An 18,643-nucleotide genomic window follows, 5' to 3' on the forward strand; every position below is an offset into this window, starting at 1 on the left:
TATAGCAAAATCTCACCATCCATCTTAAATATTTAATTTTAAAAGATTAATAAATTAAGTTTGAATAAGATATGTAATATTGATGAGAAAATAAACAATTAAAATACTGTATTGATATCCTTAATAAATAAATAAATAAAAGATATGATCTTTAAATATATATTAGTAATAAGAATTAATTATATAAGCTTTGTTATTTAAAAAATTTTAATGAAATTTTGATTAAAAAAAAATCTGAAACATGTACATAATTAGTTGTTCCGTGAAATTTTTTATTTGAGTATGATTGATCCGTTGAATTCATTATGTAACTTTACTACTGCTATTATCTAGTCACAAGTTATAAAAGAAATTAAATTAAATTTTTCTAAAGTTTTGCTATTGTGCACAAGCTTTAAATTTGGAGGCTCTTATATTTTTGGAGGCCCTGTGCAGTGGACCAGACTGCACAGGGGTATCACCGGCCCTGGCGCCATTTTAGCAGTTTTGATGTTAAAAATTATATAAATTGTAAGAGAAAAATTATATGGTTCGATTTGGATCAGTTGACTTTTAGAAATAAAATAAAATAAAATTAAAACAAATAAATGTGGTTTGAGTTGGTTCAATTATTTACAAAAAATTTATTGTTCAGTCATTCATACATTATCATAAATTAAGTTTATAAATGTCAAAATAAATTTATAATTTGATGCATAAATATGAATTGCATCTTACAATTTTTTTTATATCTAAAAGAAATATACATAAAATTGTATTCTTAGATAAATTTGAAATATTATATTACTTATATAAGAAAGTACATACATCGGACTATATATAGACTAATATAGTATAATATTTTTTTAATATTTTAATATAAAGAGATACTAAAAGTATTTTAAATTAAAAATTTTCTTTTAATCTTACTTTTATCAAAGTCAACAAATTAAAAATAAAAACAAAATAAATTTATAACAATTTCATTTCAAATAAAAATAATAGTAGTTATAAATAAATAATATTTTGTTTTTTTAGTGAGAAAGGGTAATCTCATATGAGAGTGAGAGGAAGAAATAATAATTGTTTGATTAAAATAAACGGTTGATATTTAATATCTCGTCGCGTGATCCTCTTTTTTCTCAACTAAAAACAGTTGAGAAAAAAAAGAATCACATAGATAATTTAAATCAAATATTAAATCTCAACTGTTTGTTTTAATCAAACGGTCGTTATCTCTGCATCTCACTCTCATATAAGATTACTCTCTCTATCTATCTCTCTCTATATAATTTTTTAATATATATATATATATATATATATATATATATATATATATATATATATATATATATATATATATATATATATATATATATATATGGAGTGTATCTAGTGAGAAAGGATAATCTTATATGAGAGTGAGAGGAAGAAATAATGACCGTTTGATTAAAATAAACGGTTGAGATTTAATATCTCGTCACGTGATCCTCTGTTTTCTCAACTGAAAAGAGTTGAGAAAAAAAAGTCACATAGATATTTTAAACCAAATATTAAATCTCAATCATATATTTTAATCAAACGGTCGTTATCTCTTCATCTCACTCTGATATAAGATTATCATTTTTCTCTAAATATGTTATATATATATATATATATATATATATATATATATATATATATATATATATATATATATATATTATTCCTTGATCTCTTAAAAGAATTAAAATATATAAAATGGTCGATAAGATTCGGTAACATAATGTGTTTAGTTTGATTTGGTTTGTAAAATAAAAGCTACAAACTTAAACTGAACCGCGCAATTTTATTAGAAAATGATTCAAATACATTCAAATCAAATATGATTTTTTTTATAATTTTTGATTTGATTCAGTTTGATTGCGATTTTTTATTGAGGCAGTTCAATTTTGAACACCATTAATAAAAATAGTCTTAGTGTCTTCCATTAGATATTTATATTTAAACAAATGTAAGAAACATTTATTACAAGAGTTTATATTGTCTATGAATTCTCATGTTGTATCATGACTCATGAGTCATGACAAACATAAAGCTTTAAAGTGTGCATATCTGTTGATGACTGGCCATGCAGAAAAAAATCAAGATTCTTTTGCTCAAACAAACGGAAAGAAAGTGGCAGTCATCGAGTTTAACGGTTCGACAACGCACACATAAAACAAAGTGACGAATCTATTGATATGATTTGATTGGAGAAAAAGCTAAACCATATTCAAAGGAACAAATTTTATGTATATGTACTGTGTACAGCTGAGGAATAATAAGCAAACTGCCAATACCAAACGAGGTACGGTTGAATTATCTATCTATCTATCAAGAAGAATATCATGCCTAGGAATGTGGTCGATCCTATTGTTGTAGGAAGTGTTATAGGAAATGTTTTGAACCATCTCAATTAGTTAATGTTGGTGGTGAAGATTTAAGGACTTTCTACACATTGGTTAGTAGTTATTTAACACCTTTTGATACAAGCTTTACTTCATCTCATGTTACCGAAAATTTAATCTTATATTTATATTGTTAAGTTAAGAATAGATTACTAACAATAGTCCAAATCAAAAGAACAAATAATAGTTAAATTAAAAATAAGTAAAAATTTATTTAAGATCAAGTTTTTTTCAAATAAGATTAATTAGATATAATGATTCTATTACCAACTAAAAAATATTAAATGAAATTAATTATAATTAATTAATATATAATTTAATTTTTAATATATGTGTGCGCGCGCAGCCACATTTAAGAATTCGCCTCAGGCCTCGAAATGCATTAGACCGACCTTGGTGGTGAAATGTCATAATGTTTACTACGGTTCTGATTATGGACCATGATAAAAAAATGTTTAATTTTTATTTATAAATAGAAATTAGGAGAACACACAATTCTTTAATGGAAAATATAAAATAGCAGGTGTGGAGATTTAAATCGTGTCACTGCTTCACAAGTAATAACAGTTGTTTAAATTAATTGTGATTATATATTATTTACAAATAAATAAATAAATAAATAAAAGCGTTTAATGAACATATATTACTTTGGTTGATTAATTAGTCGTAGTATTAATACATTGTTACGAAAAATACTTTTTGAAATAGTGTTTTAATCAACAATCCCAAAAATTTAACCTTTTGATCTAACAAGAAACATCAACCACCAACTCATTAAAATCAACGGATGCCACAACAACAAGTAGCATTTATCGTTGTGGAACCAGAGCTCAACTCCAAAGACATTGTCGATAATGTAAACAAATATTTATTTTAATTATAATAAAATTTTAATTATATTCTAATAATATTTGATTAATTTAATTTTTTTTAGTTTACTATTATTTGTTAATTAGTACTTTATTTAAAGATTAATTATTTTATTTAATATTAACTTATTATTTAATTAAATATAAAGATAAATTATTAAAATAATAATTTAATCTATAATCTATAACAATATACAAAGATAAAACATAGTTTTGGTGTAGCCTATTTTTTTTCAATTATATCCTTTTCAGATTTTTTTAACTTCAACCTCTTTTTACCAACGGTTATATGATAGTTTTTTATTTTTTTATTATTTTATAAATAATTAAAATTAAAATAAAAAATAACTTATAAAAAATATTGTTTATATTTTTACCCGCTTGTTCATTAAAGAAAGCGGATAGACGGACATGTGACTGACAGTCTGAACACTAGTATATATTAAATAAATGGAAAAAAAATGATTTGTTGCTATTTGCCCCTCCTATTAAATTAATGAGGTGGCACTAATAATTTTGGAATAAGCTATACTATACCAGAAATAGTGTCTGAAAATGTGGTAATTTAAGAATTTGTGAGAAATAGATGTAATATTCGGTAATTTCGGGAAAGTAGGGTTGAAGAAGAAAAAATTTACAAAGGGAAGTAAAGTGGTAGTCAGCTGGTAATTGATTGAAAAGGGAACATGGTACTAAAAAACCAACTATTAATCGTTAGACAACGCACACAAAAAAACAAACAATAAATATATTGATGATTTGATGCAACAAAAAGTGAAAGCATAAGCAAAGGAACAAAATTTATATATATGTACAGTTGTAAGTACAATAAGCAAACTGCCAACACCAAAACGAGGTACGGTTGAATTGTATATCTATCTATCAAGAAGAATATCGTAATGCCTAGGCATGTGGTCGATCCTCATGTTGTAGGGAAGGGAGTGTGATAGGAGAAGTTTTGAACCTTTTACAAACTCTGTATCTGTAAGTGTTTTCATCAATAACAAAGAAATGGGCAATGGATGACTTTTGAAACCCTCTCAATTGGTTAATCGTCCAAGGGTTAGTGTTGATGGTGAAGATCTAAGGACTTTCTACGTATTGGTAAGTAGTTATCACCTTTTATATAAAGTCCTATTTCATAAATTACTATCAACAATTTTTATATTAAAAGTGAGATAATGTTTATTCAAATATATGTCTCTAGAGTCGATTTTATTATATAATTATTAATAGAATTGACTTTACGAGACATGATTAATTTGTTTTTAGTCTTTGATATTATGGAAAAAATCTAAAATGAAAAAGAAATGTGACAAATGTGACAATAATTAATTAAGTTTGTTAGTACAGCCAAATATTTATACCGTAGACGTTACAAAATGCGTCAAAATATTTTACACTATCACTAGCATAATTGCATCAATCATATTTTCTTTTCTAGCAAATTTTATTATGATTTTGTTAGTAGAAAAATTTGAATGGACACCAATTATAATTGTCAACCATTATTGTTTGTAATGGCAAATTTAGTTGTAATTTTGTTGGTACGGAAAATTTATAACTCGAATAAAGTTACAAAGTTCAATGTTACATTTTTCAAACCACCAAATCACTTTTAGCTTCAATTTAAAAGATAAGTTTTCATAATAAATAAGCTCTCTTATATTTAAATTATCACATTTTCTTAAATACAATTTTAGTGTTAAGACAATAAACACTTAAGTAGAGATGTCGTGTCTAAACTATTGTTGATTAGTAATTATGAATTAAGAGAGAAATGTTCTCTTATAAACTCTTATATTTTGGTATAAAGGTTGTAAGTCGAACATAATATAAAAGTTTGGTGTAAGAAGGTTGTAGATGATTCTATTGTAAAAACTCTGTGAAAGTGGAAATCTCAATGATCATTCTTTGGGAATTTGTGGCAGGCCTCGTGGTTTTGAATTGTATCAGACTAAAATATGACGTGTTCTTCTTTGATCTCTTATCTCTTTAAGTTTTTGTATGGATAAAATTGCATTTACAAGCTCTAATATGCTTTGGACTAGAGAAAAATTATGGAAGAAGTGAAGAATTAATTTTGTCTTAGTACATGTGTTGATTAGTACTCTCTTGTGTTGCACAATGATGTGTTTATACAATCTGGATCACATAAGATATTGATTGGTACATCAGTGTTAATTGACAATAAGCCAAGTTGTGCTATGAGATTAAGTTGATAATTGAAGAACTTTCTGCCAACATGGAAGTTGCATTATAAACTTTCAGCTTGATTTTAGACAAAATGAAAATTCTAAGAGTGATTTATCATCAAATGACATATGAAAACTCTTGGAGTGGTAATCTAAGTAATTATACTCGATATGGTGGTGTATGATAGTACTTTTGAACTATAATTGTTGATACAATAATGGAAGTATGAGTAGCATCGTCAATCTAGATAGTGATTGTTGGTGTTGGTTGAAAATATACATGTTGAACCAGTAGCATATTCTTCAGTATTATAAAGGAAGAGAAAGGCGGGGATTATTGGACCATCCTATTTCTTTCGAACCACTTCTCCATTATAAGCCTCATGCTTGGGAGATGTGGACCGTCATGAAAATAATAGTCCAAGGCTGACTTGTTACAACGATCTCGACCCAGTATGTTGAAGTCATGTAGGACACGTGAAGGTATTAAAACAAATGTAATGAGGTGGTCAGGTGCTCGACATTTTGAAGTGACAAAAATGTCACGAGACTTCCTCTAACTAAGATCTTCTGCCATGATTCTTGGTAGAGCTGGGTCATGCTGACTAAATATGAGGATGACCCCATGGGTATCATCGTACAAATGTTTAACTAGAACATGAAGAGAGTCTTCATATACTTAGGTAGCTCTACTAACGTCCTTTACTCGAACGCCTTTAAACAGCTAGAATTAGATCATGAACACGTGCATCCCTTTAAAGGCTCCCTTTGTAGGGTTCTATGACAAAACTGTGCAATTTCAAAGATACATCTCTCTCAGTGTGACTTTTTAATTATACGACAACTTAAAAACTATCAAAAATTAGATATCTCGTGCTAAACTCCTATTCGTCTTAACACATATTCATTGGACGCCAAACATTCACTATTTTAAAAAAAAAAACCATATCCACACATGATTTCACCATGAAATACCATCTTGGTAACTAATAGGGTGAGGATCGTAAAAGCATATTCATAGGTAGCCAAGAAGTTTGTGATGATTGACAACCCGCCACCAAGACCAAGCACACACGTGTTAACATCATGGATTCGGACCCAAGGGAATAGTACATGGATAACTGGCTAGTTCCCATTGAAGATCTAAATAACTCCAAATTAGACCCCTAGAGTGTTAAAATCACAAAGTTAGGCACCTCTTTAAATCTGAGGAAGAAGAACTAGTTTGTATGCTTCACAAAAACATAGATATATTTTCCTGGAACCCCTTTGATATGTAGGGAATAGATGTCGATGTCATTTGTCATCGCGTAGCACTAAACACTACCATTAATTCTATTATACAAAAGAAATGAAAAATGAGTGACAAGATGAGAATATTCATCAATGAGGAAGTGAAGAAGTTGTAGGAGGCGTGCTTCGTAATTGAGATCAAATATCCCATAAGGCAATTCGATATCGTGATGCTAAAAAAATCCTAAAGAAAATGGATGGTGTACATAGAGATTAGTGACCTTAACCTGGGATGTTACAATGACGTGTACACTCGAACAATTATATATTGAATGATTGACGGTGTTACTGAAGGTTGAGAAAAACACAAGAAATGGGGGTTTGAGTTGGATTTTCAAAAAAAAAATTCTTTGAGGGAAACTATTCACCAAAACAAATGAGATAGACAAGAGGAGAAAGAAGAATGACACTTTCGGTTTATACAAGTTAACCTTAGAAAAAGATTTATCTTGTCCACCCGTCAAGGTGATTTCGCCTTTAAAAAGGACTTAATCCAATAATCTTGAAAGATTATAAACAATCTCTAAGAGTCTAGAAATACATCTTAGCCCTCTCAAGTATTGAGACTAACAATCTAGTCAGTTGAGGAAAACAAATCTCAACAAATTTACAATAGAAAGTGTTTACAAATAATGCTTCTAGGTAAGCTAATGAAACAACATTTAAGAAAAAATGATTACATAAATAATGAGCAACAACTCTTTGTGTTTGAGATTCTTTAAAAATAAATTTCTCACAATTGAGTGTTTAGTATGCAGTAGTTGAATAATAGTTGAGTAACAATTGAGCATTTTTTCTTCAATGGTGAGTACCTTTATATATAGTCTCAAAAAGTAGAACATTGAGAAGGACAAATTTTCACTTTCCACGCAACTGGTATAACGGCTCAAATGAGATCATGGGAGACAGAGAGCACACAAAAATTAGGTCGTACATACGTCCATATAGTTGTAGAGAAGGTATTATAATGTTGTATCATTTTGCTTCTAGCGCAAGTTTATGATCTTTCCTTCTTAAAAATATACTTCAGATCTGAAGTAGTGAGAGCATAGAAGAAATCAAGTAACGTGAAATTTTTCAAAGAAGTTGAGTCTTCATAGTCAGAACCTTGTCATCAGAGTTGAACGCAACAGCTTATCTGAATAACATATCTTGATTTCTGAGCTGGAAGCAAAAGCTTATCTGAGCTGGAAATCTTGAATTTTGATCTGAAAGAGTAGATTATCTTAGAAACACTTGAAAATTCTTTTCCAACGAACATTCAACATTCTTCAGAACTGTTGATGTTACTTCAGAAATGGATGAATAATTCTTCTGAGGTGTGTCAGTGTTGATTTTGGTGATCTTTTAGATAGCAATCCATAATTAATCAAAATAATATATCTGGACACTCAAGAAACTATTAGAGTATAAAATTGTTACATATAAAATATATGTATTATTATCATCAAAACTAAATATTGAATGCAGAATCAATTCTTGTTCTAATAATCTCCCTATTTTTAATGATGACAAAACCATGTGTTTTGATGAACAATTTTACAAGATAATATAAAAAAACATATCAGATTTAGATAGAGAAAACTCCCCCTGAGATGTACAAGCTCCCCTGAGTTAGATAAGGGATATCATAGCCTTATTGAACTTATCAGAGTCTGATTTTAGTAGAATCGTTCGCTTATCAGAACTTCAGAGCTTAAAATATAAAAGTGAGTTGTTTCTTAGAACTTGATTTATCAAAACTTTAGTTAATCGGATCTTGTAAAATCAAAGAATGATTGATCAGGTCTTATCTCATCAGATATTGCTGAACAACAAAAATTCTTCAGAACTTTACTTATCAGATATATCTGAGCAACAAATTTCTTTATCGGAATTTAATTCATTCACAAAAATTCTTCATTTTAAATCTCTTTGCACATATATACTGTTAGAAAATATAAGCAATGAGATTTTTAGAGAGTTAGATATGAATCAAAATCATCATTATGTTTCTTCCCCTTTTTGTCATGATTAAAAAGTTAAGAAATTTTTAACTGAATTTAATAAATTTTTAATTGAAATTTTTCTAATAGTTAAGCACAAATTTCTGAAGACAGCAGAAGAAAGAAATGTCAAAACAAACACACTTTCATTGATATTTGACGAGGGAATACAAACAAGACTGGAAAAAATAAAGGAGAAAGACATAAATAACTTAGAAGATAAAATAGAAACACAAAGAATTTCAAGCAAAATAACTTTATGCTTCAAAAACTTCGAAACTGATTGACTCAAGAGCATCTTCTGGTCCAACTGATCGAACATAATTGATTATTCATGCCTGGAAGAAAAGTTCATAGAGAAGTCTCCCAAAAGGTATGAAGGACTTATGTCTGCTTTTGGAGACAATAACAGATTCCTTCGTATGGTTGAAGATAGTTTGGATCATGTTGACATTAACATTAGAAAGTACAAAGTAGATGAACAATCTACCATTGCGAGATAGAATGTTCAGGTTATCTCCTCTAGGACGAAAGTTGGTTAGAAGAAAGCGCAACCAAATTTCATCAAAGGGAATTAGCTTTGCAGGATTTGAAATAAATGATGTAGGAGAAAGAAAAAAAAAGATTCACTCATAATCTCTACCATTTATTTTAAAATCCAATGGTTCAGATTCATTCTCACATTCTCATATAAATATGGCATTCTCATATGATATGACCTATATATATATATATATATATATATATATATATATATATATATATATATATATATATATATATATATATATTAAAATTACTCAGCCTTAATATAAGGCTAAATTACCTCCAGAGTCCTTTAAGTTATTTAATTGTAACAAGTCAGTCCTTTATATTTTTTTTGTTACATGTGGATCCCTTATGTTAATTAACGCATGCATCGTTGACCTATTTCTAATTTATTTTGTTCTATTAATTTTATTTTAACTTTTAAAATTCATATTAAATCCGTTTTTGGTCCAAAAATTATGAAAAAATTCCTAAAAATATTTCTTCTCATTTTACAGTTCATGTAATTTTATGAAAATTTTATTTTTTGGTTTACTATTTTTCTGTAATTTCTTCTCTTGTGTACATTTTAATTAGTTTAAAAATACTTTTATGCACTAAAAAATTTTGAAAATCTTATTATATGATCCAATGATGCTCTTTGACCCATGTTACGTGACATTTCAGTACCATTAATGTTACTTCAGCTTTTTTGGAAAGGATTTTGAGAAAAAGGTCAATGGTGCATGCGTCGGTTAACATAAAAGACCAACATGTAACGAAAAAAGACTAGCTGGTTACAATTAAAACATAAAGGACTAACTTGTTACAATTAAAAAACTTAAAGGACCCAAAAGATAATTTAGCCTTAATATAATACCGTTATTCTATTTTATGTTTAATATTCCTAATTGCTAACCACTACCCTCTTGTGGTTTATAAATTTAAAGGATCAATTCAATTGTTACATTACATGGAAAAAAAAAAGGATTTATTTCCATTGAAAAAATTTTGTTCAAACAAATGGAAAGAAAATGGTAGTCAAGTAGCTATTGAGTCCATCCTAGAAAAAAGAACATCGTACTAAGAAACCAACTATTAATGGTTAGACAACGCACACAAAAAACAAACCAAAGAACCTATTGATGATTTGATGTTACAAAAAGCAAAAGCATAAGCAAAGGAAACAAAATTTATATATATGTACAGGTGTAGGAACAATAAGCAAACTAACTGCCAACACCAAACGAGGTACGATTGAATTATCTATCTATCTATCAAGAAGAATATCATAATGCCTAGGAAAATGGTCGATCCTCATGTTGTAGGAAGTGTGATAGGAGATGTTTTGAACCCTTTAACAAACTCTGTGTCTTTGAGTGTTGTCATCAATAACAAAGAAATTAGCAATGGCTGTCTTTTGAAACCCTCTCAGTTGGTTAACCGTCCAAGGGTTAATGTTGGTGGTGAAGATCTAAGGACTTTCTACACATTGGTAAGTAGTTAGTTATAACGTTTTTTTTCAAACCACTAAATCATGTTCAGCATGTTCATGTTATGTATATTGATTTTTGTTTGGTTGAGTTTTATTATAGGCTATGGTGGATGCAGATGCACCTAGCCCTAGTAACCCTTTTTTGAGGGAATACTTGCATTGGTGAGTTATATATATTGCTTCTTTCTTTGGTAAAACAAATTGTGTAATTGAAATTTGTTTAGACTTATAGATTTAAATGAAATTGCAGGATGGTGACGGATATTCCAGCCACAACAAGTGCAAGCTTTGGTATGTACATATACTTTAAAGTTGAATCATTGAATTGGAAAAATATATAATAGTTGATATATACATTGTTAATTTGTAATTCCTTGTGTCGAGGCAGGTTGTTACTCGAACACAAGGTGTATCGAAGTGTGTAACAGTTTGTTACACATAAGTTTGTTTTAAATCTAGATAGATTTGATTTAGATTTAAAATAGATTAGATTTGATTTAGCTCCAAAATAGGTATTTTGGGCTTTTATAGTTTTGGGCTTTGGCTTAGGGAGAAGACTAACCTAAATCTATAAATAGGGAGTAACCCTCATTATTTGTAATCAAGTCATTAATCTTGTATTCACAGAAGTTGCAGTTGCAAGTGAATAACAGAATTTCCACAGTTTGTGGGCAGAGAGAAACTCTGCAGAAAATACTTCCTTCTTCTCTTTTAATTTCCGCAAACCCTAATCCTAGTTTTGTTCCTATTTTCTTCATTGTCATCTTTAACGATAAGGAATTACTCAAAGGTTTGAGAGTCTAATTCCAACATCTGGTATCTAGAGCTCCGGTTAATCGATTCAAGGCAAGAAGAATGGCGATGGCAATGAATCATCCGAATGGGCATTTTCCAGCAACACTACCAATTCTGAAAGGAGATAACTATGAGAATTGGTGCAAGCAGATGAAGGTTGTATTCTGTTGTCAAGATCTTTGGGATCTTGTAAAAGAAGGGGTAGAACCGCTTGCAGAAGGTGCGAAGGAGGAAGAAAAGGCTGCTTATAAAGAATTGAAGAAGAAAGATTATAAAGCTCTCTTTATAATCCATCAATGTCTGAGTCCAGATAATTTTGAAAAGGTTAGTGATATAGAATCTTCAAAAGAAGCTTGGGAGATTCTTGAAAAATCTTTTGGAGGTGCAGAAAAGGTGAAAGAGGTGAGGTTACAAACTCACAAGAGAACATATGAATTGCTTCAGATGGAAGATAGCGAAAGCATAACTGATTTCTTCACTAGGATTACGAAACTAGTGAATCAAATCAAGATATGTGGAGAAGTATTAACAACAAGAGCTGTTGTCTCAAAGATTTTGAGATCTTTGGCTCCTAAGTTCGACCACATCGTGGTAGCCATAGAAGAGTCGAAGGACTTGTCGAAATTGACAAAAGAAGAGCTTCAAGGGACACTTGAATCTCATGAACAAAGAATGGCTGAAAGAGCTGCAGGCAAGTCGAAGAGCGAAGTGGCTCTGCAGGCTCAGTCAGCAAACGAAAAGAAAGGCAAAGGAAGCTGGACTGGAAATAAAGGTAGAGGTGGCTACAACAATTCGACTGGTCGAAATCAGCAAGAAGGAAATTGGTCGAATCAGAGAAAACCTTCTTACCAAGGATACCAAAGAGGTGGTGCTGCAGGTAGAGGAAGAGGTGGTGGTCGAAAGCCTGACAAGAGTCACATTCAATGTTTCAACTGTCAGAAGTATGGTCACTATTCGACAGTTTGTCCAGAAAAGAATAAAAGTCAAGAAAGTGATGCAAAGTTTGCAAAACAAGAAGAAGAAGAGATGTTGTTGATGGTCACAACAAAAGATGAACATAAATTCAAGGACCAATGGTACTTGGATTCAGGATGCTCATCACACATGTCTGGAAGAAAAGATTGGTTTGTCAACATAAGACCCTCGATGAAAAATATGGTGAAATTTGCAAATGACAATACTCTAGCAGCTGAAGGTATTGGTGATGTAATGATTACGAGGAAAGATGGAAAGAGGTCAGTAATTTCCAATGTGTTGTACATACCAGGCATGAAGAGCAACTTACTCAGCATTGGGCAGTTGGTCGAAAAGAATTACAAAGTTTCGATCGAAGACAAGATGATGAGAGTTGTCGATGCAAGTGGGAGGTTAATCTTGAAGGCTCCTATGTCACAGAATAGAACCTTCAAGATCGAACTCAATGTGATGGAGCACGAGTGCCTTGCAACTGCAGCTAGCAGAGATGAATGGATATGGCACTATCGACTAGGGCATCTCAACTTCAATGACATCAGAGACTTGAAAAGAAAGAATATGGTTTCAGGACTGCCAGAAATCGACATTCCAAACGAGGTATGTGAGGAATGTGTGCAGGCGAAGCAGCACAAGAATAGCTTCAGCAAGGATGCAGGAAGTAAGTCGAAGGCTATTCTCGAAATCATATACTCTGATGTATGTGGACCAATCCAGGTGGATTCGAATGGAGGTAACAAATACTTTGTTACATTCATAGATGATTTCAGTCGAAAACTATGGACTTACCTGATCAAGAAGAAAAGTGAAGTGATCGAGGTATTTGTCAAGTTCAAATCTATGGTCGAAAGACAAAGTGGTCGAAAGCTCAAGGTTTTGAGAACTGATGGTGGTGGAGAATATGTGTCGAAAGACTTCGACATGTTATGTGAGAAAGAAGGGATTATGCATGAGGTGGTGCCACCCTACACTCCACAGCAAAATGGAACTGCAGAAAGGAAGAATAGAACCATCATGAATATGGTGAGAAGTATGTTGAAAGGAAAGCATTTACCTAAGGAATTTTGGGGAGAAGCAGTGTCGACTGCAACATACATTCTAAACAGATGTCCGACAAAGAAGCTAGAAGGAATTACTCCAGAAGAATGTTGGTCTGGTGTGAAGCCTAGCTTGAGCCATCTGAAGGTATTTGGATCTATAGCACATAGACATGTGCCAGATCAGTTGAGAAGAAAACTTGATGACAAGTCGAGTCAAATGATACTTATAGGATATCATTCGACTGGAGGATACAAGTTGTTCGACCCAGTGAACAAGCAAGTAGTGATCAGCAGGGACGTGATCATAGATGAGCTTAAAGAATGGGATTGGACTGAAAATGTCAAGAAGGATTCAGTGAGAATTCTTTATGACGAACCAGCTACTGAAGTCGAAAGAGAAGAAGTTCGACAAGAAGAAGTCAGAGGTGATGCAGGCTCAGGCAGACCTCAGAGAACAAGACACATGCCTGCAAGGTTGCAAGAATGTGTGATTACATCAGATGATGTAGTCAATGATGAAGGTGAGCTGGTACATTACGCTTTCTACGCAGATGTCGAACCTGTCAATGCAACTGAGGCATTGAAGGATTCGAAGTGGGTGAAAGCTATGAATGAAGAATTGAAGTCCATCGAAGACAACAATACTTGGTCACTTGTCGAATTGCCTCAAGGCAAGAAGGCAATTGATGTGAAGTGGGTATACAAGGTGAAGTGTAATCCAAAAGGTGAAGTGACTCGATACAAGGCGAGGCTTGTGGCAAAAGGATTTCTTCAGAAGGAAGGAATTGACTTCGATGAGGTCTTTGCACCTGTTGCCAGGATCGAAACGATCAGGTTGGTTGTTGGTCTAGCGAACATGAACAATTGGCACATGTGTCAGATGGACGTTAAATGTGCATTCCTGAATGGACCCTTGGACGAAGAAGTCTATGTTACACAACCAGTTGGGTTTGTGAAACACGGCGAAGAGAGAAAAGTGTACAGACTGCATAAAGCCCTGTATGGACTGAAGCAAGCTCCAAGAGCTTGGAATAAGAAGATCGACAGTTTCCTAAGGGAGAAAGAATTTGTGAAGTGCACAACTGAACATGGGGTATATGTAAGAAGAAGCAAGAGTGAATTGCTTATACTATGTCTCTATGTCGATGACTTGTTGATAACAGGTAGCTGCAAGAAAGAGATCGAAGGCTTTAAAGGTGATCTCAGCAAGGAATTTGAAATGTCAGATTTGGGCGAAATTTCATACTTCCTTGGTATCGAATTCTACAAGGGTAGTAGAGGCTTGATGATGCATCAAAGAAGATATGCAAGTGAAATTCTCAAGAGATTTGAGATGGAAGAATGCAATTCGACTTCGACACCTGCTGAAACAAGATTGCAACTGTCGAAGAACCCAGATGAAGAGGATGTCGACCCAACCCAATACAGAAGACTTATTGGGTCATTGAGATACCTTTGTCACACAAGGCCTGACTTAGCATACAGTGTAGGTATGATAAGTAGATTCATGCAGAAGCCAAAGGTATCACACCTAGCAGCGGCGAAGAGGATACTGAGGTATCTGAAAGGAACTCTCGACTATGGCATTCTGTTTCCTGCAGCTGATAAGGGAAAAGAATGCAAATTAGTGGGTTACACCGACTCGAGTTGGTGTAGTGATGCTGAGGATCGAAAATCCACAGCAGGATATGTGTTTATGCTAGGTGGTGCACCAGTTGCTTGGAGTTCGAGAAAGGAACCAGTAGTGGCACTATCATCATGCGAAGCAGAGTACATAGCTGCTTCTCTTTGTGCATGTCAAGCAACATGGATGGTGAACTTGGTCGAAGAGATAACAGGTAAAGATCATGGAGCAATTACCATGAAGATTGACAGCATGTCAACTATCAATCTTGCGAAGAACCCGATAGCACATGGTCGAAGCAAGCACATCGAAATGAGGTTCCATTATCTTCGAGAGCAGGTAGCTAAAGGGAAGATGAATTTGGAACACTGCAGAACTGAGAATCAGATTGCAGATATCATGACGAAGGGAGTGCTGGTCGAAATATTCAGAAGACTAAGAGCTATGATGAATGTTGATAGCTTAGACACAATGAATTAGGTGGTGTGTTAATTTGTAATTCCTTGTGTCGAGGCAGGTTGTTACTCGAACACAAGGTGTATCGAAGTGTGTAACAGTTTGTTACACATAAGTTTGTTTTAAATCTAGATAGATTTGATTTAGATTTAAAATAGATTAGATTTGATTTAGCTCCAAAATAGGTATTTTGGGCTTTTATAGTTTTGGGCTTTGGCTTAGGGAGAAGACTAACCTAAATCTATAAATAGGGAGTAACCCTCATTATTTGTAATCAAGTCATTAATCTTGTATTCACAGAAGTTGCAGTTGCAAGTGAATAACAGAATTTCCACAGTTTGTGGGCAGAGAGAAACTCTGCAGAAAATACTTCCTTCTTCTCTTTTAATTTCCGCAAACCCTAATCCTAGTTTTGTTCCTATTTTCTTCATTGTCATCTTTAACGATAAGGAATTACTCAAAGGTTTGAGAGTCTAATTCCAACATACATCAATCTAGTTCAATTGATATATAATAATATATTAATAGTTGATATATAAAATAAAATATGTATGTCTAATTATTTAAAAGAATTACAAACGGTGAAGATCTGATTGAACTTTCTTTTTATTATTGAAGATTTGGTTGAACTTTAATTTAACTATAATTGTTTTTAAAGTTATCATATAAGATTGATGATTGTGATTTTTTAGTGTATATTTCTTTACGATGACAGCATAATTATTTTTATTAATTTATAGAGAGAAAATAATTATTAATGAATATTAGCGTGATTAGTATTTGTCCATTTGCTTTAATATTTGTAATCTTTTATTTTTCTTTCACTCTTCTTTTTCATTTTGGTTGTGTAAATAAATACAAAATATGAATAAAATGGTTTATGCTATAATATTTATTTTATTTTATTTTTCTTTCACTATTTTTTTCATTTTGGTTGTGTAAAAAAATTTAATAAAATGGTTTATAATTTAATATTTTTTTATATTTTATTTTTCTTTCACTCTTTTCATTTTGGTTGCGTAAAAAAATACAAAATATGAATAAAATGATTTAAAATATGGAAAGAAAGATGAATTAAAAAATAAATTATTTTATTGTATAAATAAAATAATAAAATAGTTTAATTAAAGGATAAAATTGGAATACTTTTTTATCAAAAGTTAGTACTCTTCAACTCCAATCCAATCAGACACTTTGGTTTGTCCATTTTTCTAGTGTGCATGTGATAATGAAATTAAAAAATATGTACTTATCATATAACAGTTAAAATTAATTTAGAACAAAAATTGAAAAGGATATATTTGGAATAAAAATAGACTAATTTTAAATATTGTTTACGAAATTTAAATCATATAATAATTTAATTGAATGTTTTATCCATTATAAATAAAGTAAATTAAAATAAAAATTTGAATACTTGATTTATTTATTTTTTGAAATATTTTATTTTTTATTTGAAAGCATATAAAGAAAAGTGTCAATATATCATATATTTCTATGCATATTTAACATGAAGCAAAGATTACACATTACTTTACATGTTTCTATGGTATAGAATCTATTTGATGAGACTAAATTTGTGCAGGGAAAGAGGCAGTGTTTTATGAGAGCCCAAAACCTTCAGCAGGGATTCATCGATTTGTGATAGTATTATTCAAACAACTGGGAAGAGACACAGTTTTTGCTCCAGAATGGCGTCATAATTTCAACACTAGAAGCTTTGCTGAGATCAACAATCTTGTAATTGTTGGATCAGTTTATTTCAACTGTCAAAGAGAGCGTGGTTGCGGTGGAAGGAGGTGTTAAAAGAAACAAGGTGGGGGTTAGTTCATTGTAACATTACAAATAGCCAGCGGTATTATAGATGTGAGGTGTTATATATAATGGCTTTGAGATACTTACTAACAAGAAATGTTGGAATTTGTAATGAGTCTCCAACCTTATTTTGCAATGTTAGTTTTGATTAAATGCCATGAAGCTTTATTTAGAGGCTTTCAATTAAGGGTAAGAAGACAATACATAGTAAGTGGAGATCAAATGGATTACTACTGCCTTAATTAGAATTCCCCCACCAACTATGGACAGCTGATTTTCCCTTCAACGTTTAAGTTTTTTCCAAACCTTCAATAACAAATCAAAAACTTGTTTCTTTATCTTTGCAATGGAGATAAGTAGAGTCTTCATGAGTACGGATCCATCACTTAAACCAACTTAACTCTCATAGCATCTTGATAATTGTAATAAGCAACCTATACTTATCCCACCAATTTATATAATTTATTTGTACTACAATTTAATAATCATTTTTCAATTGAATTGATTCAAAATAATAATATTTAATGTTAAGGTCTTTACTTTTGAAATTGTTTGTTAAATTTTATCTCTTAAATTTAAACAATCAATGTTATATCACATCAGCACACTCCAATTATTACAAAAATAAGTAACAGAACTTAAAATTTAGGGTCTGTTTGGTTCAAATGAAGGGGAGGGGAGGGGAGGGATTTTAAAAGAGGGAAGGGGAGGGGAGGGGAGGGGAGGGGAGGTGAGGGATTTTTTTTAATTAGATAAGTGTTTGGTTCAAACGAGGGGAGGGGAGGGAAGGGATTTTGTTTAAAAATATGTTTGGTTCACGAGGGGAGGGGAGGGATTTTAATAATAATTTATAATTTTATCCTTGTAATTTTATATAAGTGATATGATATTCAATTGTAAAAAATTTCATAAATATTTTCTTGGAAATAATATTTGTATAACTGAGTGATTAAAAAGTCATAAATATTAAAAAAAAATTGAGTACACTTGATTCGTATTATAACTCTCGACACAAAATAAACTATGCGTTGATAACAACTTTTGAATGTATAAAATAAATTATAATAAAAAACAAAAAATTATAGTAATAATAATTTTTATTAAATAAAAAATAATAATTTGAAGGTGAAAAATAATTTTAATAAGATGATGGAAGTAATAGAGAAAA

General features: G+C 31.2%; 1 protein-coding gene across 1 annotated transcript; it reads left to right on the forward strand.

Annotated features, from left to right (window-relative positions):
- Positions 1-9,820: 9,820 nt before the first annotated feature.
- Positions 9,821-17,909, forward strand: LOC131609883 (protein FLOWERING LOCUS T-like). Its single transcript, XM_058881701.1, has 4 exons — positions 9,821-10,773; positions 10,874-10,935; positions 11,024-11,064; positions 17,246-17,909. Exons 1-4 carry the CDS (start codon positions 10,573-10,575, stop codon positions 17,464-17,466), a joined length of 525 nt encoding a protein of 174 aa, XP_058737684.1. The 5' UTR covers positions 9,821-10,572; the 3' UTR covers positions 17,467-17,909.
- Positions 17,910-18,643: the final 734 nt, after the last annotated feature.

The sequence above is a fragment of the Vicia villosa genome, linkage group LG6, assembly GCF_029867415.1.
Source record: "Vicia villosa cultivar HV-30 ecotype Madison, WI linkage group LG6, Vvil1.0, whole genome shotgun sequence".
Classification (NCBI taxonomy): Eukaryota; Viridiplantae; Streptophyta; class Magnoliopsida; order Fabales; family Fabaceae; genus Vicia; species Vicia villosa.